Source organism: Oncorhynchus kisutch, linkage group LG11 (genome assembly GCF_002021735.2).
Source record: "Oncorhynchus kisutch isolate 150728-3 linkage group LG11, Okis_V2, whole genome shotgun sequence".
NCBI classification, from domain to species: domain Eukaryota; kingdom Metazoa; phylum Chordata; class Actinopteri; order Salmoniformes; family Salmonidae; genus Oncorhynchus; species Oncorhynchus kisutch.
The window spans coordinates 88,577,755-88,602,345 of NC_034184.2; the positions used below are offsets into that span (position 1 = coordinate 88,577,755).

The following is a 24,591-nucleotide window of genomic DNA, read 5'->3' on the forward strand; positions in this document are numbered from 1 at the left end:
TTGTCCTCCACATCTAGAGACAACTAAAGGAGATGACCCTTCACATCTATCAAGACAACTAAAGGAGTTGTCCTCCATATCTAGAGACAACTAAAGGAGTTGACCCTCCACATCTAGATACAACTAAAGGAGTTGACCCTCCACATCTGTCACTGGGCCAGCCACTCTTAAATACACTACATGACCAAAAGAATCTGGACACCTGCTTGTCGAACATTTCATTCCCGAAATCATGGGCATTAAAATGGAGTTGGACCCCCCTTTGCTGCTATAACAGCCTCCACTCTTCTCGTTAGGCTTTAATATGGAGTTGGTCCCCCCCTTTGCTGCTATAACAGCCTTCTCTCTTCTGGGAAGGCTTTCCACTAGATGTTGGAACATTGCTGTCGGGACTTGATTTTATTCAGCCACAAGAGCATTAGTGAGGTCGGGCACTGATGTTGGGTGTTTAGGCCGACGCTGGCCTTTCAGCGTTGCAATTCGTCACAAAGGTGCTCGATGGGGTTGAGGTCAGGGCTCTATGCAAGTCAGTCAAGTTCTTCTACACCGATCTCAACAAACCATTTACCTATGGACCTCACTTTGTTCATGGGAGCATTGTCATGTCGAAACAGGAAAGGACCTTACCCAAACTGTTGCCACAAAGGAAGCACAGAATTGTCTAGAACGTAATTGTATGCTGTAGTGTTAAGATTTCCCTTCACTGCAAATACGGGGCCTAGCCCGAACCATGAAAAACAGCCCCAGACCATTATTTCTTATCCACCAAACATTACAGTTTGCACAATGCATTGGGGCAGGTAGCAGTCTCCTGGCATCGGCCAAACCCAGATTTGTCCTTCGGAATGCCAGATGGTGAAGCGTGATTCATCACTCCAAAGAATGTGTTTCCACTGCTCCAGAGTCCAATGGCGGAGTCCAAAGTCCAAGAACTTTACACCACTCCAGCGGACGCTTTGCATTGCACATGGTGATCTCAGGCTTATGTGCAGCTGCTCGGCCATGGAAACCCATTTCATGAAGCTCCCAATGAACCGTTGTTGTGCTGACGTTACTTCCAGAGGTAGTTTGGAACTCGGTAGTGAGTGTTGCAACTAAGGCCAGATGATTTTTACGCGCTACGCACTTCAGCCCTCGGTGGTCCCGTTCTGTGTACTTGTTTGGCTTACCACTTCGCGGCTGAGCCATTGTTGCTCTCTACATGATGTCAAAAGCATTTGTTACATACTTTGGTTTTTCCGTTTATGTTCTAAGGGTGGACTTTAGCACGTAGGACACACCGATTGGTGTCACCTCGTTAGTCAGTATGTGTTACACCTGTGCTGGTTGCCATCTTGTTATTGAGAAGGTGTTTCATCTGTGCTGGCACAGGTGCTACACTATATATACAAAAGTGTGTGGACACCCCTTCAAACACAGGGGGTTGGTAACACCTTAATTGGGGAGAATGGGTAATGGCTGTAAGTGCTGTTATGTGTTTTGTCCTATGATTTTTGTTTTTTATCCCAGTCCCCTGTCCCTGCAGTAGGCCATCATTGTAAATACGAATTTGTTCTTAACTGACTTGCCCAGTTAAATAAAACAATACAAACATGGATCTGTGATTGGTTCCCATGCAATAAACAGAGAGTAGATCTGTGATTGGTTCCCATGCAATAGACAGACAGTAGATCTGTGATTGGTTCCCATGCAATAGATAGACAGACAGTAGATCTGTGATTGGTTCCCATGCAATAGATAGACAGACAGTAGATCTGTGATTGGTTCCCATGCAATAGACAGACATTAGATCGGTGATTGCTTCTCATGCAATAGATAGACAGACAGTAGATCTGTGATTGGTTCCCATGCAATAGATAGACAGTAGATCTGTGGCCCAGTTATTTTCTACAGTCAGACATGAGGTGCTGCCATGGAGATAGTACTTTACTCTATGGCTGTCACGTCCTGTGTTACTGCTGCCGGACCCAAATCCTTAGGGGCGGATAGATGCCCCCTCCTCATTGGCTGAAAGCCAGGACCCTATAGGGGGCCCCTGAGAATCTGGGAATAAACCCACAATGAATCCTCAGACCTCTCTTTCTCTCTCTATTTCTCATTCCCTCTCTCACTGACTCTCTCTTTCTCTCTCTATTTCTCATTCCCTCTCTCACTGACTCTCTCTTTCTCTATTTCTCATTCCCTCTCTCACTGACTCTCTCTTTCTCTCTCTCCCTCTGTTTCTCTCACCATTCTCATTTGAATCAAGAGACAGTGCAAATAGACAGAAAATGCTACTTTGAGATGAGTGCTTATCCCAAATGATATTCCTTTCAATATGATTATGGATCATTTGAGTGTCATTTTTAGAATAGATATAGATTATTAAGTAGAGCAGAAGATACTAGCTGCTTCTATACTCAGTCCAGTAGTTCACTCTGTCTGGAACATAACTAATTGACAAATGAAAGCATTATAACCAGAGAGCAGTTGTGAGATTAAACATATTGCTGGTTTTATTGTTTGTTGTCAAGGAGAAAACATAACTGGTGGCCCTGCTGGGCAGTGGAGGGGTTCTGCTTGGTTCCCTCTAGTACAGGTTCTTCTGCACGTGGCTGGTGATGTACTTGACGGCCAGCATGGTCTCCTCACAGGTGGGCTTGATCTGAGATTCGGGCAACAGGAAGCCATAACGCCCGGTGTCACGTAGCTCAAAAGTGTAGGAGTACTTCACCCCCAGGTCGTAGGCCCAGTCGTCAGAGCCACCGGCAGCAGGGTCTGGAGAGGAGGAGATATCGGGAGAAACATATTATGGGTGATATCCTGGAGGATTGCGCTATAGCTAGGACAGCACACTACACACTACACAGCTAAATATACATCAAATCAGAGTATGACAGGAGGCCTAATCACTCAGTCACTGTGGGTTCATATCCTGGATAATCAAATGTAGAGCTGTACTGTAGCTTCCACAGCTCTCAATAACATGCTATATAAAGCACAAGGCCACAGGCCTGGTGTAGCCATGGTCTGTATACTCACAAATGGTAGCAGCTCCTGGGCCGCTGGTGTACTGGGTTCCATGCAGACTACGGAGAGCCTTGGAAGCTCCCTCAGCAACAGTCATCTACAGCAGGAGAGAGAAATAGAGAGAGAGAGAGAGAGAGAGAGAGAGAGAGAGAGAGAGAGAGAGACAGAGAGAGAGAGAGAGAGGAACGAGGAGATTGGTGGACAGGAATCACTGCCTTAGATTTAAAGCGTTAGAAATTGGCAAGGTATTTGATGTAACCCACAACGGTACAATACAGGGGTCAAACGTGTTCCATCTTTAGACAATGGAAGAACTGGAAGAACCTTAGTACTATGAGTGGCTGAGAGGGTGAGAGGAGAGGAGGGTGAGAGGAGAGGAGAGTGAGAGGAGAGGAGGGTGAGAGGAGAGGAGGGTGAGAGGAGAGGAGGGTGAGAGGAGAGGAGGGTGAGAGGAGAGGAGAGTGAGAGGAGAGGAGGGTGAGAGGAGAGGAGGGTGAGAGAAGAGGAGAGTGAGAGGAGGGTGAGAGGAGAGGAGGGTGAGAGGAGAGGAGAGTGAGAGGAGAGAAGGGTGAGAGGAGAGGAGGGTGAGAGGAGAGGAGAGTGAGAGAAGAGGACAGTGAGAGGAGGGTGAGAGGAGAGGAGGTTGAGAGAAGAGGAGAGTGAGAGGAGGGTGAGATGAGAGGAGGGTGAGAGGAGAGGAGGGTGAGAGGAGAGGACGGTGAGAGGAGAGGAGGGTGAGAGAAGAGGAGGGTGAGAGGAGAGGAGGGGTGAGAGAAGAGGAGAGTGAGAGAAGAGGACAGTGAGAGGAGGGTGAGAGGAGAGGAGGGTGAGAGGAGAGGAGGTTGAGAGGAGAGGAGGGTGAGAGGAGAGGAGGGTGAGAGAAGAGGAGAGTGAGAGAAGAGGACAGTGAGAGGAGGGTGAGAGGAGAGGAGGGTGAGATCTCTATAAACCACTGTGAGAGCAACACAACAGAAGAGGGCCTGGAGGCAGCCTTTGTTAAAATGAGCAGCGATGATAGATCTGAAGGAGGGACTGAGAAAAGATACTAAAAATGTCCTGATATTAGTGTGGTGAAGGGAGGCGAGTATTAGATATCTGTCTGGATGGGGTGGTTATAGGAGGGGTATTAGATATCTGTCTGGATGGGGTGGTTATAGGAGGGGTATTAGATATCTGTCTGGATGGGGTGGTTATAGGAGGGGTATTAGATATCTGTCTGGATGGGGTGGTTATAGGAGGGGTATTAGATATCTGTCTGGATGGGGTGGTTATAGGAGGGTATTAGATATCTGTCTGGATGGGGTGGTTATAGGAGGGTATTAGATATCTGGATGGGGTGGTTATATGAGGGGTATTAGATATCTGTCTGGATGGGGTGGTTATAGGAGGGTATTAGATGTCTGGATGGGGTGGTTATAGGAGGGTATTAGATATCTGGATGGGGTGGTTATAGGAGGGGTATTAGATATCTGTCTGGATGGGGTGGTTATAGGAGGGTATTAGATATCTGGATGGGGTGGTTATAGGAGGGGTATTAGATATCTGTCTGGATGGGGTGGTTATAGGAGGGTATTAGATATCTGTATGGATGGGGTGGTTATAGGAGGGTATTAGATATCTGTCTGGATGGGGTGGTTATAGGAGGGTATTATATATCTGTCTGGATGGGGTGGTTATAGGAGGGTATTATATATCAGTCTGGATGGGGTGGTTATAGGAGGGTATTAGATATCTGTCTGGATGTGGTGGTTATAGGAGGGTATTAGATGTCTGTCTGGATGGGGTGGTTATAGGAGGGTATTAGATGTCTGGATGGGGTGGTTATAGGAGGGTATTAGATATCTGGATGGGGTGGTTATAGGAGGGGTATTAGGTATCTGTCTGGATGGGGTGGTTATAGGAGGGTATTAGATATCTGTATGGATGGGGTGGTTATAGGAGGGTATTAGATATCTGTCTGGATGGGGTGGTTATAGGAGGGTATTATATATCTGTCTGGATGGGGTGGTTATAGAAGGGTATTAGATATCTGTATGGATGGGGTGGTTATAGGAGGGTATTAGATATCTGTCTGGATGGGGTGGTTAGAGGAGGGTATTAGATATCTGTCTGGATGGGGTGGTTATAGGAGGGTATTAGATATCTGTCTGGATGGGGTGGTTATAGGAGGGTATAGATATCTGTATGGATGGGGTGGTTATATGAGGGGTATTAGATGTCTGGATGGGGGTGTTATAGGAGGGTATTAGATATTTGTCTTGATGGGGTGGTTATAGGAGGGTATTAGATATCTGTATGGATGGGGTGGTTATAGGAGGGTATTAGATGTCTGGATGGGGTGGTTATAGGAGGGTATTAGATATTTGTCTGGATGGGGTGGTTCTAGGAGGGGTATTAGATTTCTGGATGGGGTGGTTATAGGAGGGGTATTAGATATCTGTCTGGATGGGGTGGTTATAGGAGGGTATTAGATATCTGTATGGATGGGGTGGTTATAGGAGGGGTATTAGATATCTGTCTGGATGGGGTGGTTATAGGAGGGTATTAGATGTCTGGATGGGGTGGTTATAGGAGGGTATTAGATATCTGGATGGGGTGGTTATAGGAGGGGTATTAGATATCTGTCTGGATGGGGTGGTTATAGGAGGGTATTAGATATCTGTATGGATGGGGTGGTTATAGGAGGGTATTAGATATCTGTCTGGATGGGGTGGTTATAGGAGGGTATTATATATCTGTCTGGATGGGGTGGTTATAGGTAGGGTATTATATATCTGTCTGGATGGGTGGTTATAGGAGGGTATTAGGCATCTGTCTGGATGTGGTGGTTATAGGAGGGTATTAGATGTCTGTCTGGATGGGGTGGTTATAGGAGGGTATTAGATGTCTGGATGGGGGTGGTTATAGGAGGGTATTAGATATCTGGATGGGTGGTTATAGGAGGGGTATTTAGATATCTGTCTGGATGGGGTGGTTATAGGAGGGTATTAGATATCTGTATGGATGGGGTGGTATAGGAGGGTATTAGATATCTGTCTGGATGGGGTGGTTATAGGAGGGTATTATATATCTGTCTGGATGGGTGGTTATAGGAGGGTATTAGATATCTGTCTGGATGGGGTGGTTATAGGAGGGTATAGATATCTGTATGGATGGGGTGGTTATATGAGGGGTATTAGATGTCTGGACTGGGGTGGTTATAGGAGGGTTATTAGATATTTGTCTTGATGGGGTGGTTATAGGAGGGTATTAGATATCTGTATGGATGGGGTGGTTATAGAAGGGTATTAGATGTCTGGATGGGGTGGTTATAGGAGGGGTATTAGATAATTTGTTGTCTTGATGGTGGTGGTTATAGGAGGGTATTAGATATCTGTATGGATGGGGTTGGTTATAGGAGGTATTAGATGTCTGGATGGGGTGGTTATAGGATGGTATTAGATATTTGTCTGGATGGGGTGGGTGGTCTAGGGGGGGTATTAGATTTCTGGATGGGGTGGTTATAGGAGGGGTATTAGATATCTGTCTGGATGGCGGTGGTTATAGGAGGGTATTAGATATCTGTATGGATGGGGGGTTATAGGAGGGGTATTAGATATCTGTCTGGATGGGGTGGTTATAGGAGGGTATTAGATGTCTGGATGGGGTGGTTATAGGAGGGGGTATTAGATATCTGTCTGGAGGGTGGTTATAGGAGGGGTATTAGATGTCTGGATGTGGTGGTATAGGAGGGTAATTAGATGTCTGGAGGGGTGGTTATAGGAGTGTATTAGATGTCTGGATGGGGTGGTTATAGGAGGGTATTAGATGTCTGGATGGGTTGTTTATAGGAGGGTATTAGATTTCTGTCTGGATGGGGGGTGTTATAGGAGGGTATTAGATGTCTGGATGGGTGGTTATAGGAGGGGTATTAGATATCTGTCTGGGATGGGGTGGTTATAGGAGGGTATTAGATGTCTGGATGGGGGTGGTTATAGGAGGGTATTTAGATATCTGGATGGGGTGGTTATAGGAGGGGTATTAGATATCTGTCTGGATGGGGTGGTTATAGGAGGGTATTAGATATCTGTATGGATGGGGTGGTTATAGGAGGGTATTAGATATCTGTCTGGATGGGGTGGTTATAGGAGGGTATTATATATCTGTCTGGATGGGGTGGTTTATAGAAGGGTATTATATATCTGTCAGGATGGGGTGGTTATAGGAGGGTATTAGGTATCTGTCTGGATGTTGGTGGGTTATAGGAGGGTATTAGATGTCTGTCTGGATGGGGGTGGTTATAGGAGGGTATTAGATGTCTGGATGGGGTGGTTATAGGAGGGTATTAGATATCTGGATGGGGGTGGTTATAGGAGGGGTATTAGATATATGTCTGGATGGGTTGGTTATAGGAGGGTATTAGATATCTGTCTGGATGGGGTGGTTATAGGAGGGTATTATATATCTGTCTGGATGGGGGTGGTTATAGGAGGGTATTAGATATCTGTATGGATGGGGTGGTTATGTGAGGGGTATTAGATGTCTGGATGGGGTGGGTTATAGGAGGGTATTAGATATTTGATTTGATGGGGGTGGTTATAGGAGGGTATTAGATCTGTATGGATGGGTGGTTATAGGAGGGTATTAGATGTCCTGGATGGGGTGGTTATAGGAGGGTATTAGATATTTGTCTGGATGGGGTGGTTCTAGGAGGGGTATTAGATTTCTGGATGGGGTGGTTATAGGAGGGGTATTAGATATCTGTCTGGATGGGGTGGTTATAGGGAGGGGTATTAGATATCTGTATGATGGGGTGGTTATAGGAGGGGTATTAGATATCTGTCTGGATGGGGTGGTTATAGGAGGGATTAGATATCCTGTCTGGATGGGGGTTTATAGGGAGGCGTATTATATATCTGTCTGGATGGGGTGGTTTATAGGAGGGTATTATATATCTGTCTGGATGGGGTGGTTATAGGAGGGTAGGGTATTATATATATCTGTCTGGTGATGGGGTGGTATATAGGAGGGTATTAGATATCTGTATGGATGAGAGGTGGTTATATTGAGGCGGTATTAGATGTCTGGATGGGGGTGGTTATAGACCGAGGGTATTAGATATTTGTCGTTCTTGATGGGGTGGTGATAGAGGGTATTTAGATATCTGTATGGATGGGGTGGTTATAGGCTCTCTCCGAGGGTATTAGATTGTCTGGATGGGGTGGTTATAGGAGGGTATTAGATTATTTGTCTGGATTGGGTGGGTGGCTAGGGGGGTATTAGATTTCTGGATGGGGTGGTTATAGGAGGGGTATTAGATATCTGTCTGGATGGGGGTGGTTATAGGAGGGTATTAGATATCTGTATGGATGGGGTGGTTATAGGAGGGTATTAGATATCTGTCTGGATGGGGGTGGTTATAGGATGGTATTAGATGTCTGGATATGGTGGTTATAGGAGGTATTAGATGTCTGGATGGGGTGGTTATAGGAGGGTATTAGATGTCTGGATGGGGTGGTTATAGGAGGGTATTAGATATCTGGGATGGGGTGGTTATAGGGGGGGTATTAGATATCTGTCTGGATGGGGTGGTGGTATAGGAGGGTATTAGATATCTGTCTGGATGGGGGTGGTTATAGGAGGGTATTAGATATCTGTCTGGATGGGGTGGTTATAGGAGGGTATTATATATCTGTCTGGATGGGGTGGTTATGGAGGGTATTTATATCTGTCATGGATGGGGTGGTTATAGGAGGGTATTAGGTATCTGTCTGGATGGGGTGGTTATAGGAGGGTATTAGATGTCTGTCTGGATGGGGTGGTTATAGGAGGGTATTAGATGTCTGGATGGGGTGGTTATAGGAGGGTATTAGATATCTGGATGGGGTGGTTATAGGAGGGGTATTAGATATATGTCTGGATGGGTTGGTTATAGGAGGGTATTAGATATTCATGTCTGGATGGGGGTGGTTATAGGAGGGTATATATCTGTCTGGATGGGGTTGGTTATAGGAGGGTATTAGATATCTGTATGGATGGGGTGGTTATATGAGGGGGTATTAGATGTCTGGATGGGGTGGGTTATAGGAGGGTATTAGATATTTGATTGATGGGGTGGTTATAGGAGGGTATTAGATATCTGTATGGATGGGTGGTTATAGGAGGGTATTAGATATCTGTCTGGATGGGTGGTTATAGGAGGGTATTATATATCTGTCTGGATGGGGTGGTTATAGAAGGGTATTAATATATCTGTCAGGATGGGGTGGTTATAGGAGGGTATTAGATATCTGTCTGGATGTGGTGGTTATAGGAGGGTATTAGATGTCTGTCTGGATGGGGTGGTTATAGGAGGGTATTAGATGTCTGGATGGGGGTGGTTATAGGAGGGTATTAGATATCTGGATGGGGGTGGTTATAGGAGGGGTATTAGATATATGTCTGGATGGGTTGGTTATAGGAGGGTATTAGATATCTGTCTGGATGGGGTGGTTATAGGAGGGTATTATATATCTGTCTGGATGGGGTGGTTATAGGAGGGTATTAGATATCTGTATGGATGGGGTGGTTATATGAGGGGTATTAGATGTCTGGATGGGGTGGTTATAGGAGGGTATTAGATATTTGATTGATGGGGGTGGTTATAGGAGGGTATTAGATATCTGTATGGATGGGTGGTTATAGGAGGGTATTAGATGTCTGGATGGGGTGGTTATAGGAGGGTATTAGATATTTGTCTGGATGGGGTGGTTCTAGGAGGGGTATTAGATTTCTGGATGGGGTGGTTATAGAGGGGTATTAGATATCTGTCTGGATGGGTGGTTATAGGAGGGTATTAGATATCTGTATGGATGGGGTGGTTATAGGAGGGGTATTAGATATCTGTCTGGATGGGGTGGTTATAGGAGGGGATTAGATATCTGTCTGGATGGGGTGGTTATAGGAGGGTATTATATATCTGTCTGGATGGGGTGGTTATAGGAGGGGTATTATATATCTGTCTGGATGGGGTGGTTATAGGAGGGTATTAGATATCTGTCTGGATGGGGTGGTTATAGGAGGGTATTAGATATCTGTATGGATGGGGTGGTTATATGAGGGGTATTAGATGTCTGGATGGGGTGGTTATAGGAGGGTATTAGATATTTGTCTTGATGGGGTGGTTATAGGAGGGTATTAGATATCTGTATGGATGGGGTGGTTATAGGAGGGTATTAGATTCTGGATGGGGGTGGTTATAGGAGGGTATTAGATATTTGTCTGGATGGCGGTGCTTCTAGGGGGGGTATTAGATTTCTGGATGGGGGTGTTATAGGAGGGGTATTAGATATCTGTCTGGATGGGGTGGTTATAGGAGGGTATTAGATATCTGTATGGATGGGGGTGGTTATAGGAGGGGTATTAGATATCTGTCTGGAATGGGGTGGTTATAGGATGGTATTAGATGTCTGGATATGGTGGTTATAGGAGGGTATTAGATGTCCTGGATGGGGTGGTTATAGGAGGGTATTAGATGTCTGGATGGGGTGGTTATAGGAGGGTATAGATATCTGGATGGGGTGGTTATAGGAGGGGTATAGATATCTGTCTGGATGGGGTGGTTAATAGGAGGGTATTTAGATATCTGGTATGGATGGGGTGGTTATAGGAGGGTATTAGATATCTGTCTGGATGGGTGGTTATAGGAGGGGTATTATATATCTGTCTGGATGGGGTGGTTATAGAAGGGTATTATATATCTGTCAGGATGGGGTGGTTATAGGAGGGTATTAGGTATCCTGTCTGGATGTGGTGGTTATAGGAGGGTATTAGATGTCTGTCTGGATGGGGTGGTTATAGGAGGGTATTAGATGTCTGGATGGGGTGGTTATAGGAGGGTATTAGATATCTGGATGGGGTGGTTATAGGAGGGGTATTAGATATATGTCTGGATGGGTTGGTTATAGGAGGGTATTAGATATCTGTCTGGATGGGGTGGTTATAGGAGGGTATTATATATCTGTCTGGATGGGGTGGGTTATAGGAGGGTATTAGATATCTGTATGGATGGGGTGGTTATATGAGGGGTTATTAGATGTCTGGATGGGGTGGTTTATAGGAGGGTATTAGATATTTGATTTGATGGGGTGGTTATAGGAGGGTATTAGATATCTGTATGGATGGGTGGTTATAGGAGGGTATTAGATGTCTGGATGGGGTGGTTATAGGAGGGTATTAGATATTTGTCTGGATGGGGTGGTTCTAGGAGGGGTATTAGATTTCTGGATGGGGTGGTTATAGGAGGGGTATTAGATATCTGTCTGGATGGGGTGGTTATAGGAGGGTATTAGATATCTGTATGGATGGGGTGGTTATAGAGGGGTATTAGATATCTGTCCTGGATGGGGTGGTTATAGGAGGGGATTAGATATCTGTCTGGATGGGGTGGTTATAGGAGGGTATTATATATCTGTCTGGATGGGGTGGTTATAGGAGGGGTATTATATATCTGTCTGGATGGGGTGGTTATAGGAGGGTATTAGATATCTGTCTGGATGGGGTGGTTATAGGGAGGGTATTAGATATCTGTATGGATGGGGTGGTTATATGAGGGGTATTAGATGTCTGGATGGGGTGGTTATAGGAGGGTATTAGATATTTGTCTTGATGGGGTGGTTATAGGAGGGTATTAGATATCTGTATGGATGGGGTGGTTATAGGAGGGTATTAGATGTCTGGATGGGGGTGGTTATAGGAGCGGTATTAGATATTTGTCTGGATGGGGTGGGTTCTAGGGCGGGGGGTATTAGATTTCTGGATGGGGTGGTTATAGGAGGGGTATTAGATATCTGTCTGGATGGGGTGGTTATAGGAGGGGTATTAGATATCTGTATGGATGGGGTGGTATAGGAGGGGTATTAGATATCTGTCTGGATGGGGTGGTTTATGGAGGGTATTAGATGTCTGGATATGGTGGTTATAGGAGGGTATTAGATGTCTGGATGGGGTGGTTATAGGAGGGGTATTAGATATCTGTCGGGATGGGGTGGTTATAGGAGGGGTATTAGATGTCTGGATGTGGGTGGTTATAGGAGGGTAATAGATGTCTGGATGGGGTGGTTATAGGAGTGTATTAGATGTCTGGATGGGGTGGTTTATAGGAGGGTATTAGATGTCTGGATGGGTTGTTATAGGAGGGGTATTAGATATCTGTCTGGGATGGGGTGGTTATAGGAGGGTATTAGATGTCTGGATGGGGTGGTTATAGGAGGGGTATTAGATATCTGTCTGGATGGGGTGGTTATAGGAGGGTATTAGATGTCTGGATGGGGGTGGTTATAGGAGGGTATTAGATATCTGGATGGGGTGGTTATAGGAGGGGTATTAGATATCTGCCTGGATGGGGGGTTATAGGAGGGTATTAGATATCTGTATGGATGGGGTGGTTATAGGAGGGTATTAGATATTTGATTTGATGGGGTGGTTATAGGAGGGTATTAGATATCTGTATGGATGGGTGGTTATAGGAGGGTATTAGATATCTGTCTGGATGGGGTGGTTATAGGAGGGTATTATATATCTGTCTGGATGGGGTGGTTATAGAAGGGTATTATATATCTGTCAGGATGGGGTGGTTATAGGAGGGTATTAGATATCTGTCTGGATGTGGTGGTTATAGGAGGGTATAGATGTCTGTCTGGATGGGGTGGTTATAGGAGGGTATTAGATGTCTGGATGGGGTGGTTATAGGAGGGTATTAGAATTGGATGGGGGTTATAGACGGGGTATTAGATATATGTCTGGATGGGTTGGTTATAGGAGGGTATTAGATATCTGTCTGGATGGGGTGGTTATAGGAGGGTATTATATATCTGTCTGGATGGGGTGGTTATAGGAGGGTATTAGATATCTGTATGGATGGGGTGGTTATATGAGGGGTATTAGATGTCTGGATGGGGTGGTTATAGGAGGGTATTAGATATTTGATTGATGGATGGGGTGGTTATAGGAGGGTATTAGATATCTGTGGATGGGTGGTTATAGGAGGGTATATTAGATGTCTGGATGGGGTGGTTATAGGAGGGTATTAGATATTTGTCTGGATGGGGTGGTTCTAGGAGGGGTATTAGATATTTCTGGATGGGGTGGTTATAGGAGGGGTATTAGATATCTGTCTGGATGGGGTGGTTATAGGAGGGTATTAGATATCTGTATGGATGGGGTGGTTATAGGAGGGGTATTAGATATCTGTCTGGATGGGGTGGTTATAGGAGGGTATTAGATATCTGTCTGGATGGGGTGGTTATAGGAGGGTATTATATATCTGTCTGGATGGGGTGGTTATAGGAGGGTATTAGATATCTGTCTGGATGGGGTGGTTATAGGAGGGTATTAGATATCTGTATGGATGGGGGTGGTTATATGAGGGTATTATGTCTGGATGGGGTGGTTATAGGAGGGTATTAGATATTTGTCTTGATGGGGTGGTATAGGAGGGTATTAGATATCTGTATGGATGGGGTGGTTATAGGAGGGTATTAGATGTCTGGATGGGGGTGGTTATAGGAGGGTATTAGATATTCTGTCTGGATGGGGTGGTTCTAGGGGGGTATTAGATTTCTGGATGGGGTGGTTATAGGAGGGGTATTAGATATCTGTCTGGATGGGGTGGTTATAGGAGGGTATTAGATATCTGTATGGATGGGGTGGTTATAGGAGGGTATTAGATATCTGTCTGGATGGGGTGGTTATAGGAGGGTATTAGATGTCTGGATATGGTGGTTATAGGAGGGTATTAGATGTCTGGATGGGGTGGTTATAGGAGGGTATTAGATGTCTGGATGGGGTGGTTATAGGAGGGTATTAGATATCTGGATGGGGTGGTTGTTATAGGAGGGGTATTAGATATCTGTCTGGATGGGGTGGTTATAGGAGGGTATTAGATATCTGTATGGATGGGGTGGTGGTTATAGGAGGGTATTAGATATCTGTCTGGATGGGGTGGTTATAGGAGGGTATTATATATCTGTCTGGGATGGGGTGGTTATAGAAGGGTATTATATATCTGTCAGGATGGGGTGGTTATAGGAGGGTATTAGGTATCTGTCTGGATGTGGTGGTTATAGGAGGGTATTAGATGTCTGTCTGGATGGGGTGGTTATAGGAGGGTATTAGATGTCTGGATGGGGTGGTTATAGGAGGGTATTAGATATCTGGATGGGGTGGTTATAGGAGGGTATTAGATATGTCTGGATGGGTTGGTTATAGGAGGGTATTAGATATCTGTCTGGATGGGGTGGTTATAGGAGGGTATTATATATCTGTCTGGATGGGGTGGTTATAGGAGGGTATTATTAGATTCTGTATGGATGGGGTGGTTATATGAGGGGTATTAGATGTCTGGATGGGGGTGGTTATAGGAGGGTATTAGATATTTGATTTGATGGGGTGGTTATAGGAGGGTATTAGATATCTGTATGGATGGGTGGTTATAGGAGGGTATTAGATGTCTGGATGGGGGGTGGTTATAGGAGGGTATTAGATATTGTCTGGATGGGGTGGTTCTAGGAGGGGTATTAGATCTGGATGGGGGGTGGTTATAGGAGGGGTATTAGATATCTGTCTGGATGGGGGTGGTTATAGAGGGTATTAGATATCTGTATGGATGGGGTGGTTATAGGAGGGGTATTAGATATCTGTCTGGATGGGGGGTTATAGGAGGGGATTAGATATCTGTCTGGATGGGGTGGTTATAGGAGGGTATTATATATCTGTCTGGATGGGGTGGTATAGGAGGGTATTTATATCTGTCTGGATGGGGTGGTTATAGGAGGGTATTAGATATCTGTCTGGATGGGGTGGTTATAGAGGGGTATTAGATATCTGTATGGATGGGGTGGTTATATGAGGGGTATTAGATGTCTGGATGGGGTGGTTATAGGAGGGTATTAGATATTTGTCTTGATGGGGTGGTTATAGGAGGGTATTAGATATCTGTATGGATGGGGTGGTTATAGGAGGTATTAGATGTCTGGATGGGGTGGTTATAGGAGGGTATTAGATATTTGTCTGGATGGGGTGGTTCTAGGGGGGGTATTAGATTTCTGGATGGAGGGGTGGTGGTGTTATAGGAGGGGTATTAGATATCTGTCTGGATGGGTGGTTATAGGAGGGTATTAGATATCTGTATGGATGGGGTGGTTATAGGAGGGGTATTAGATATCTGTCTGGATGGGGTGGGTGGTTATAGGAGGGGTATTAGATGTCTGGATATGGTGGTTATAGGAGGGTATTAGATGTCTGGATGGGGTGGTTATAGGAGGGGTATTAGATATCTGTCTGGATGGGGTGGTTATAGGAGGGGTATTAGATGTCTGGATGTGGTGGTTATAGGAGGGTAATTAGATGTCTGGATGGGGTGGTTATAGGAGTGTATTAGATGTCTGGATGGGGTGGTTATAGGAGGGTATTAGAGTCTGGATGGGTTGTTATAGGAGGGGTATTAGATATCTGTCTGGATGGGTGGTTATAGGAGGGTATTAGATGTCTGGATGGGGTGGTTATAGGAGGGTATTAGATATCTGTGGATGGGGTGGTTATAGGAGGGTATTAGATGTCTGGATGGGGTGGTTATAGGAGGGTATTAGATATCTGGATGGGGTGGTTATAGGAGGGGTATTAGATCTGTGGATGGGGTGGTTATAGGAGGGTATTAGATATCTGTATGGGATGGGTGGTTATAGGAGGGTATTAGATATCGTCTGGATGGGGTGGTTTATAGGAGGGTATTAGATATCTGTTGGATGGGGTGGTTATAGGAGGGTATTATATATCTGTCTGGATGGGGTGGTTATAGGAGGGTATTAGATATCTGTCTGGATGGGTGGTTATAGGAGGGTATTAGGGATGTCTGGATGGGGTGGTTATAGGAGGGTATTAGATATCTGTATGGGGTGGTTATAGGAGGGTATTAGATATCTGTCTGGATGGGGTGGTTATAGGAGGGGTATTAGATGTCTGGATGGGGTGGTTATAGGAGGGTATTAGATATTTGATTTGATGGGGTGGTTATAGGAGGGTATTTGATATCTGTATGGATGGGTGGTTATAGGAGGGTATTAGATGTCTGGATGGGGTGGTTATAGGAGGGTATTAGATATCTGGATGGGGTGGTTATAGGAGGGGTATTAGATATCTGTCTGGATGGGGTGGTTATAGGAGGGTATTAGATATCTGTATGGATGGGGTGGTTATAGGAGGGTATTAGATATCTGTCTGGATGGGGTGGTTATAGGAGGGTATTATATATCTGTCTGGATGGGGTGGTTATAGAAGGGTATTATATATCTGTCAGGATGGGGTGGTTATAGGAGGGTATTAGGTATCTGTCTGGATGGGGTGGTTATAGGAGGGTATTATATATCTGTCTGGATGGGGTGGTTATAGGAGGGTATTAGATATCTGTATGGATGGGGTGGTTATATGAGGGGTATTAGATGTCTGGATGGGGTGGTTATAGGAGGGTATTAGATATTTGATTTGATGGGGTGGTTATAGGAGGGTATTAGATATCTGTATGGATGGGTGGTTATAGGAGGGTATTAGATGTCTGGATGGGGTGGTTATAGGAGGGTATTAGATATTTGTCTGGATGGGGTGGTTCTAGGAGGGGTATTAGATTTCTGGATGGGGTGGTTATAGGAGGGGTATTAGATATCTGTCTGGATGGGGTGGTTATAGGAGGGTATTAGATATCTGTATGGATGGGGTGGTTATAGGAGGGGTATTAGATATCTGTCTGGATGGGGTGGTTTATAGGAGGGGAATTAGATATTCTGTCGGGATGGGGTGGTTATAGGAGGGTATTATATATCTGTCTGGATGGGGTGGTTATAGGGAGGGTATTATATATCTGTCTGGATGGGGTGGTTATAGGAGGGTATTAGATATCTGTCTGGATGGGGTGGTTGTAGGAGGGTATATATATCTGTCTGGATGGGGTGGTTATAGGAGGGTATTAGATATCTGTATGGATGGGGTGGTTATACGGAGGGTATTAGATATCTGGATGGGGTGGTTATAGGAGGGTATTAGATATCTGTCTGAATGGGGTGGTTATAGGAGGGTATTACATATCTGTATGGATGGGGTGGTTATAGGAGGGTATTAGATATCTGTCTGGATGGGGTGGTTATTGGAGGGTATTATATATCTGTCTGGATGGGGTGGTTATAGGAGGGTATTAGATATCTGTCTGGATGGGGTGGTTATAGGAGGGTATTAGATATCTGTCTGGATGGGGTGGTTATAGGAGGGTATTAGATATCTGCATGGATGGGGTGGTTATATGAGGGGTATTAGATGTCTGGATGGGGTGGTTATAGGAGGGTATTAGATATCTGTATGGATGGGGTGGTTATAGGAGGGTATTAGATGTCTGGATGGGGTGGTTATAGGAGGGTATTAGATATTTGTCTGGATGGGGTGGTTCTAGGAGGGGTATTAGATTTCTGGATGGGGTGGTTATAGGTGGGGTATTAGATATCTGTCTGGATGGGGTGGTTATAGGAGGGGTATTAGATATCTGTCTGGATTGGGTGGTTATAGGAGGGGTATTAGATGTCTGGATGTGGTGGTTATAGGAGGGTATTATATAGCTGTCTGGATGGGTGGTTATAGGAGGGGTATTAGATATCTGTCTGGATTGGGTGGTTATAGGAGGGGTATTAGATGTCTGGATGTGGTGGTTATAGGAGGGTAATTAGATGTCTGGATGGGGTGGTTATAGGAGTGTATTAGATGTCTGGATGGGGTGGTTATAGGAGGGTATTATATAGCTGTCTGGATGGGGTGGTTATAGGAGGGGTATTAGATATCTGTCTGGATTGGGTGGTTATAGGAGGGGTATTAGATGTCTGGATGTGGTGGTTATAGGAGGGTAATTAGATGTCTGGATGGGGTGGTTATAGGAGTGTATTAGATGTCTGGATGGGGTGGTTATAGGAGGGTATTAGATGTCTGGATGGGGTTGTTATAGGAGGGGTATTAGATATCTGTCTGGATGGGGTGGTTATAGGAGGGTATTAGATGTCTGGATGGGGTGGTTATAGGAGGGGTATTAGATATCTGTCTGGATGGGGTGGTTATAGGAGGGTATTAGATATCTGTCTGGATGGGGTGGTTATAGGAGGGGTATTAGATATCTGTCTGGATGGGGTGGTTATAGGAGGGTATTAGATATCTGTCTGGATGGGGTGGTTATAGGAGGGGTATTATGGTCAGGGGTTATGGGTTGGGTCAGGGGTTATGGGTTGGGTCTGGGGTTATGTGTTGGGTCAGGGAATATGGGTTGGGTCAGGTGTTATGGGTTGGGTCAGGGATTATGGGTTAGGGTCAGGGTTAGGGTAGGTACTCAAAGGTGCTCAACGGTGTAAGGGTTATGGGTTAGCAGGTAGGGTCAGTGTTAGTGGTTATGGGTTAGGGTCAGGGTTAGGGGTTATGGGTTATGGGTTATGGGTTATGGGTTAGGGTCAGGGTTAGGGGGTAGGGTCAGTGTTAGTGGTTATGGGTTATGGTCAGGGTTTATGGTAGGGTAGGTGTTAGTGGTTATGGGTTAGGGGTTATGGTCAGGGTTAGCGGGTAGGGTCAGTGTTAGTGGTTATGGGTTAGGGTCAGGGTTTATGGGTTATGGTCAGGGTTAGCGGGTAGGGTCAGTGTTAGTGGTTATGGGTTAGGGTCAGGGTCATGGGTCAGGGGTTATGGGTTAGGGTCAGGGTCAGGGTTCGGGGTTATGGGTTAGGGTCAGGGTTAGGGGGTAGGATCAGAGGTTACAGGTTAAGGGTTATAGGTTATGGGTTATGGGTTAGGGTCAGGGGTTATGGGTTAGGGTCAGGGTCAGGGTTCGGGGTTATGGGTTAGGGTCAGGGTTAGGGGGTAGGGTCAGGGGTTACAGGTTAAGGGTTATAGGTTATGGGTTATGGGTTAGGGTCAGGGTTAGGGGGTAGGGTCAAGGTCAGGGTTAGGGGTTATGGGTTAGGGTCAGGGTTAGGGGGTAGGTACTGACCAGCTCGCTGTGATGCTCCGCCAGCTCAAAGGTGTAGGAGTAGGGGAAGAGCAGCAGCTGAGAGTAGGAGTGGATGGTGAGGTAGGCCTTGATGGACGACTTGTTCCTACGGATGAAGTCAGCAACGTTCTTCACCTCGATCTCAGATTCGGGTGAGGAGCCACAGAATGTGTCGCTGCATGGGTTGGAGGAGGCCCCAGTGGCTGAGAGGGTGAAAGGAGAGAGGGATGGGTTAGGGTGAGAGAAGAGAGGAGAGGGGACAGAGGTTAGGGTAAAAGGACAGAGGAGAGGGTGAGAGGAGGGAGGAGAGGGTGAAAGGAGAGAGGAGAGGGTGAAAGGAGAGAGGAGAGGGTGGGAGGAGGGAGGAGAGGGTGAAAGGAGAGAGGAGAGGGTGAAAGGAGAGAGGAGAGGGTGAAAGGAGAGAGGAGAGGGTGAAAGGAGAGAGGAGAGGGTGAGAGGAGAAATACACCTCTATACTGTATCTCTATAGAAATACAATCTATACTGTATCTCTATAGTAATACATCTCTATACTGTAGAAATACACCTCTACACTGTAGAAATACACCTCTATACTGTAGAAATACACCTCTACACTGTAGAAATACACCTCTACACTGTAGAAATACACTCTATACTGTATCTCTATACTGTAGAAATACACTCTATACTGTATCTCTATACTGTAGAAATACACCTCTACACTGTAGAAATACACCTCTACACTGTAGAAATACACCTCTACACTGTAGAAATACACCTCTATACTGTAGAAATACACCTCTACACTGTAGAAATACACCTCTATACTGTAGAAATACACCTCTATACTGTATCTCTATAGAAATACACCTCTATACTGTATCTCTATAGAAATACACCTCTACACTGTAGAAATACACCTCTATACTGTAGAAATACACCTCTACACTGTAGAAATACACCTCTATACTGTATCTCTATAGAAATACATCTCTATACTGTAGGAATACACCTCTATACTGTAGAAATACACCTCTACACTGTAGAAATACACCTCTATACTGTATCTCTATAGAAATACACCTCTACACTGTAGAAATACACCTCTATACTGTAGAAATACACCTCTACACTGTAGAAATACACCTCTATACTGTATCTCTATAGAAATACACCTCTACACTGTAGAAATACACCTCTATACTGTAGAAATACACCTCTACACTGTAGAAATACACCTCTACACTGTAGAAATACACCTCTATACTGTAGAAATACACCTCTACACTGTAGAAATACACCTCTACACTGTAGAAATACACCTCTATACTGTAGAAATACACCTCTATACTGTATCTCTATAGAAATACAATCTATACTGTATCTCTATAGTAATACATCTCCATACTGTATCTCTATAGAAATACACTTCTATATAGTAGAAATACACTCTATACTGTATCTCTATAGAAATGCACCTCCATGTTACAGTTTATATGACTGTACTCACTGCACCATCCAGCGTTCCAGTTTCTGTTGGGATCAGCACCGATGCAGCTGGAACTATACATCCTGGAGCGAGTCTTTCTCCACATCCTGTTCTGCAGGTCCAAAACACACACCGAGCCACAACATACATCCATAAGTACGCTAATTGCTGTGATACTGCATTACGTGATTTTTTTTAAACTGAGCTGTCGGTTAGGGGCTCGTAAGTAAGAGTTTCACTGTAAGGTCTACACCTGTTGTAGTCGGCGCATGTGACTAATATTGTTTCATTTTATTTGATCACATACTGTATAATGAGTAGTTAAACACCACATTTTTGCCATCAGAAATCAGGCAGTGTCAATAATCAGGTAATGCAGTATAACAGCAATTAGTGTACTTTTGGTTAACAGCTAATGGCTAACTGCTAACTGGCTAACAGCTAACGGCTAACTAGCTAATGGCTAGCAGCTAACTGGCTAACAGCTAACTGGCTAACAGTGAACGGCTAACTGCTAACGGCTAACTGGCTAATGGCTAGTGGCTAACAGGCTAGAAGTTAATGGCTAACAGCTAAAGGAAAACGTACGCTATTGTGGGTGAAGTCGTATCCGTCGATGTTGAAGACGGGCAGAACATAGACATCCATCTGGTTTAGCAGGCCGGTCATCTCAGAGTCACTACCGTAGGTGGACAGAGCCTGGGAAGAAGGAGGAAGAGAAGGAGAGCGAGAGAGGAAGACGAGAGTGAGAGGGTTATGAATTTGAGTTCTGAACTGTTTCGATGGAGGAAGAGGACAATATACCCAGCTAGCACATAACGTTCTGAGAATCATATTTTTCTTATAGCATGGTGAGAGTGCAGTTGTCCTATGGTTATTTTGCATACAACCTTCTCACAACGTTCCGGGAACGGTGCAGGATAGTGCTTAGCTTTGGAACATTCTCAGCACGTTTAAGGAACTTGGCAAAAATGTAATTTTCTTGGTATTGCATTACCTTTTACTAACTTTTACTAAAAGTTCAAACATGGTTATACTTCATTTTGGTAATGTTGTAGGAACGTTCTCAAACTGGTTTGACATAGGGATTTATTCTCAAATAGTTCAGAGGACGTTAATGTTCTTCTGTGGGAATTTCAGTACTCCAGCATAGTTTCCCACAGGCTTCCTCATGGTTCGATTTAAAGACTCGATTTAAATTGTTCCGAGAACGTTAGAAAACGTTCCATAAAAAAAAAACACAAGTGAACTTTAGTAACGTTCAGAGAACATTCTAAGAATGTTATTTAAAAACCTATACATTCCGTTCTCAGCGTCAACAAACCACTCTTTAGCCTTCATCTTGTTAAGTGTGTTCAGGTGTGTTGACCACGCCCACTAATTGGCCTCACCTGATGTTCATAGTGCTCGTTTCCTTTGACATAAAGTCTGTTTGACTAAAATGAACAGCTTTGTATGTTTAAAAAAACATTCCATACTGGCTCCTTCCTGGTGGTGCACTGGACTCATTCCACGGATAGAGAACACAAGGTTATAGGTTTAAATCTCACTGATACCGTGTCACAATAATAAAAGGCATGTGTTTGCATGATTAATGCCGAAGGAAATTTATTTCCTATCTGAGCTTGGAGTTAAAGATAGCACAACTAAGCTAACATTCAGTGAAAGTTAAAGGAAGTTATTCAAAAACTATCAAATAACCAATAATGTCTGTTTGCAGAGCATTAATAAAAACTCCCGGGAAAACGGTCAAGGAACGAGTAAAACGTTCTCATAACAACCCCCCCCCCCCCCCCCCCCCCCCCCCTGCAACCTAAAAATAAACAGTCTCAGAACAAGCAACATTTTTCACTTCTTTTTGAAAAATGTTAAGGAAACATATGGCTTCTTTCCAACAACCTGTTGTGAAACCAAAAACATACATTCTCACAACTTCCAAGGAACCAAATGTCATAGCTGGGCATATAGATGATATGATATAGAATTACAGAAGTGTCATTGTGCGTCCATTGAGATCCTATTAAATGAGTTATACTATGTCACTCTGAGCCTCACCTCTTTGACGAACCACTGGCAGAAAGCGGTGGAAATCCACTCCCTGGCGTGAATACCACAGTCCATGAAGATAGAGGGCTTGGTGGAGCTGGACTTCTTACCGATCTGTAGAGATACGTTTTACTCATTTAACCTTTAGTTCAACAGGTTTGTGTTGTTGAGATTGAAGTAGGCTACATGTTGTTCAATAGAGGTTACACTGGATAAGAGCTGCTACTGAATGATCCAAAATGTGAACCAGAGTAGGCTAGAACATTTCATAGACCACTGACCAGACTATTTCATAGACCACTGACTAGACTATTTCATAGACCACTGACCAGACTATTTCATAGACCACTGACCAGAATATTTCATAGACCACTACCCAGACTATTTCATAGACCATTACCCAGACTATTTCATAGACCACTGACCACTCTATTTCATAGACCACTGACCAGACTATTTCATAGACCACTGACCACTCTATTTCATAGACCACTGACCACTCTATTTCATAGACCACTGACCAGACTATTTCATAGACCACTGACCAGACTATTTCATAGACCACTGACCACTCTATTTCATAGACCACTGACCAGACTATTTCATAGACCACTGACCACTCTATTTCATAGACCACTGACCACTCTATTTCATAGACCACTGACCACTCTATTTCATAGACCACTATCCAGACTATTCAACAACAGTATCAATAAATGTTGACAATAGAGTGAGTAATACCTTGAGAACGTTCATGGGACGTCCCTCGTAGGTGTTTCCGATCACCTGACGGCTGATCAGGTCGGGGTTAGAGGAGGAGATGGAGGAGATCCATGCCTGGATCTGGAGACACACATAGATCGAGGGATGAAAGAGAAAGGGAGAGAGCGGGATGAGAGAGAAAGAGAGGAGAAAGAGAGACACAGTGGTAGTGAGAGAGATAGTATCTTACCTTGTTTCAACTGTTGTACTAGGATATATTGACAGAGAGAGAGCGAGAGAGCGAGAGACAGGGGTAGAGAGAGAGATAGAAGGATAGAGAGAGAATCTTACTTTGTCCCAACTGTTGTATTTGGTGTAGCTGTGTACTCTGGGGTCTGGGGTTCTGTTGTCCAGCTGCTCTTCCATCTGAGCCTGCAGGTCCTCAATCAGGACCCTGAGAACAGAGACAATTCCCCCATCAATGTACGCTGAGTATAACAATCATCAGGAACACCCTTCTAATATCTTGTTGCACCCCTTTTGCCCTCAGAACAGCCTCAATTTGTCAGGCCATGGACTCTACAAGGTGTCGAAAACTTCCACAGGGATGCTGGCCCATGTTGACTCTACAAGCTGTCGAAAGCCTTCCACAGGGATGCTGGCCCATGTTGACTCTACAAGCTGTCGAAAGCCTTCCATAGGGATGCTGGCCCATGTTGACTCTACAAGCTGTCGAAAGCCTTCCACAGGGATGCTGGCCCATGTTGACTCCAATGCTTCCCACAGTTGTGACAAGTTGTCTGGACGTCCTTTGGGTGGTGGACCTTTCTTGATACACACGGGAAGCTGTTGAGAGTGAAAAACCCAGCCGTGTTGCAGTTCTTGACACAAACCGGTGCACCTGGCATCTACTACCATACCCCCGTTCAAAGGCACTTAAAAATCTTTTGTCTTGCCCATTCACCCTCTGAATGGCACACATACACGTCTCAATTGTCTCAAGGCTTAAAAAATCCTTCTTTAACCCATCTCCTCTCCTTCATCTACACTGATTGAAGTGGATATAACAGGTCAATAAAGGATCATAGTTTTCACCTGGATTCACCTGGTCAGTCTGTCATGGAAAAAGCAGGTGTTCTTAATTTTAATGTTTTGTACACTCAGTGTACATACTAGATAGTGATTAACGTATAATATTATACTGTCAAGTTGTATTATTTTTCTTTCATTGGAAAGTCTCTTTCTTGTTTTCAGTCTTTTGATTTTACGGTTTAGTCGTCGCAAGAGGTTAAAACTTGTTAGGGCCTCTAACCTCACCCTGTGTAACTGTGTTCACACTATA

The 24,591-nt window shown here is 44.6% G+C and overlaps 1 protein-coding gene across 1 annotated transcript in view; it reads right to left on the bottom strand.

Moving 5' to 3' along the window:
* Window positions 1–2,472: 2,472 nt before the first annotated feature.
* Window positions 2,473–24,591, bottom strand: part of cpb1 (carboxypeptidase B1 (tissue)) — a 31,966-nt gene continuing 9,847 nt past the window's right edge. The window contains exons 4-11 of the mRNA XM_031836449.1: window positions 23,601–23,703; window positions 23,289–23,390; window positions 22,557–22,661; window positions 21,090–21,200; window positions 20,523–20,613; window positions 19,031–19,233; window positions 3,022–3,106; window positions 2,473–2,757 (exon numbers count right to left, since the gene is read on the bottom strand). Of these exons, the coding sequence (XP_031692309.1) occupies window positions 2,570–2,757; window positions 3,022–3,106; window positions 19,031–19,233; window positions 20,523–20,613; window positions 21,090–21,200; window positions 22,557–22,661; window positions 23,289–23,390; window positions 23,601–23,703 (988 nt within the window). The 3' untranslated portion in view covers window positions 2,473–2,569. The remainder of the gene's footprint in view (window positions 2,758–3,021; window positions 3,107–19,030; window positions 19,234–20,522; window positions 20,614–21,089; window positions 21,201–22,556; window positions 22,662–23,288; window positions 23,391–23,600; window positions 23,704–24,591) is intronic.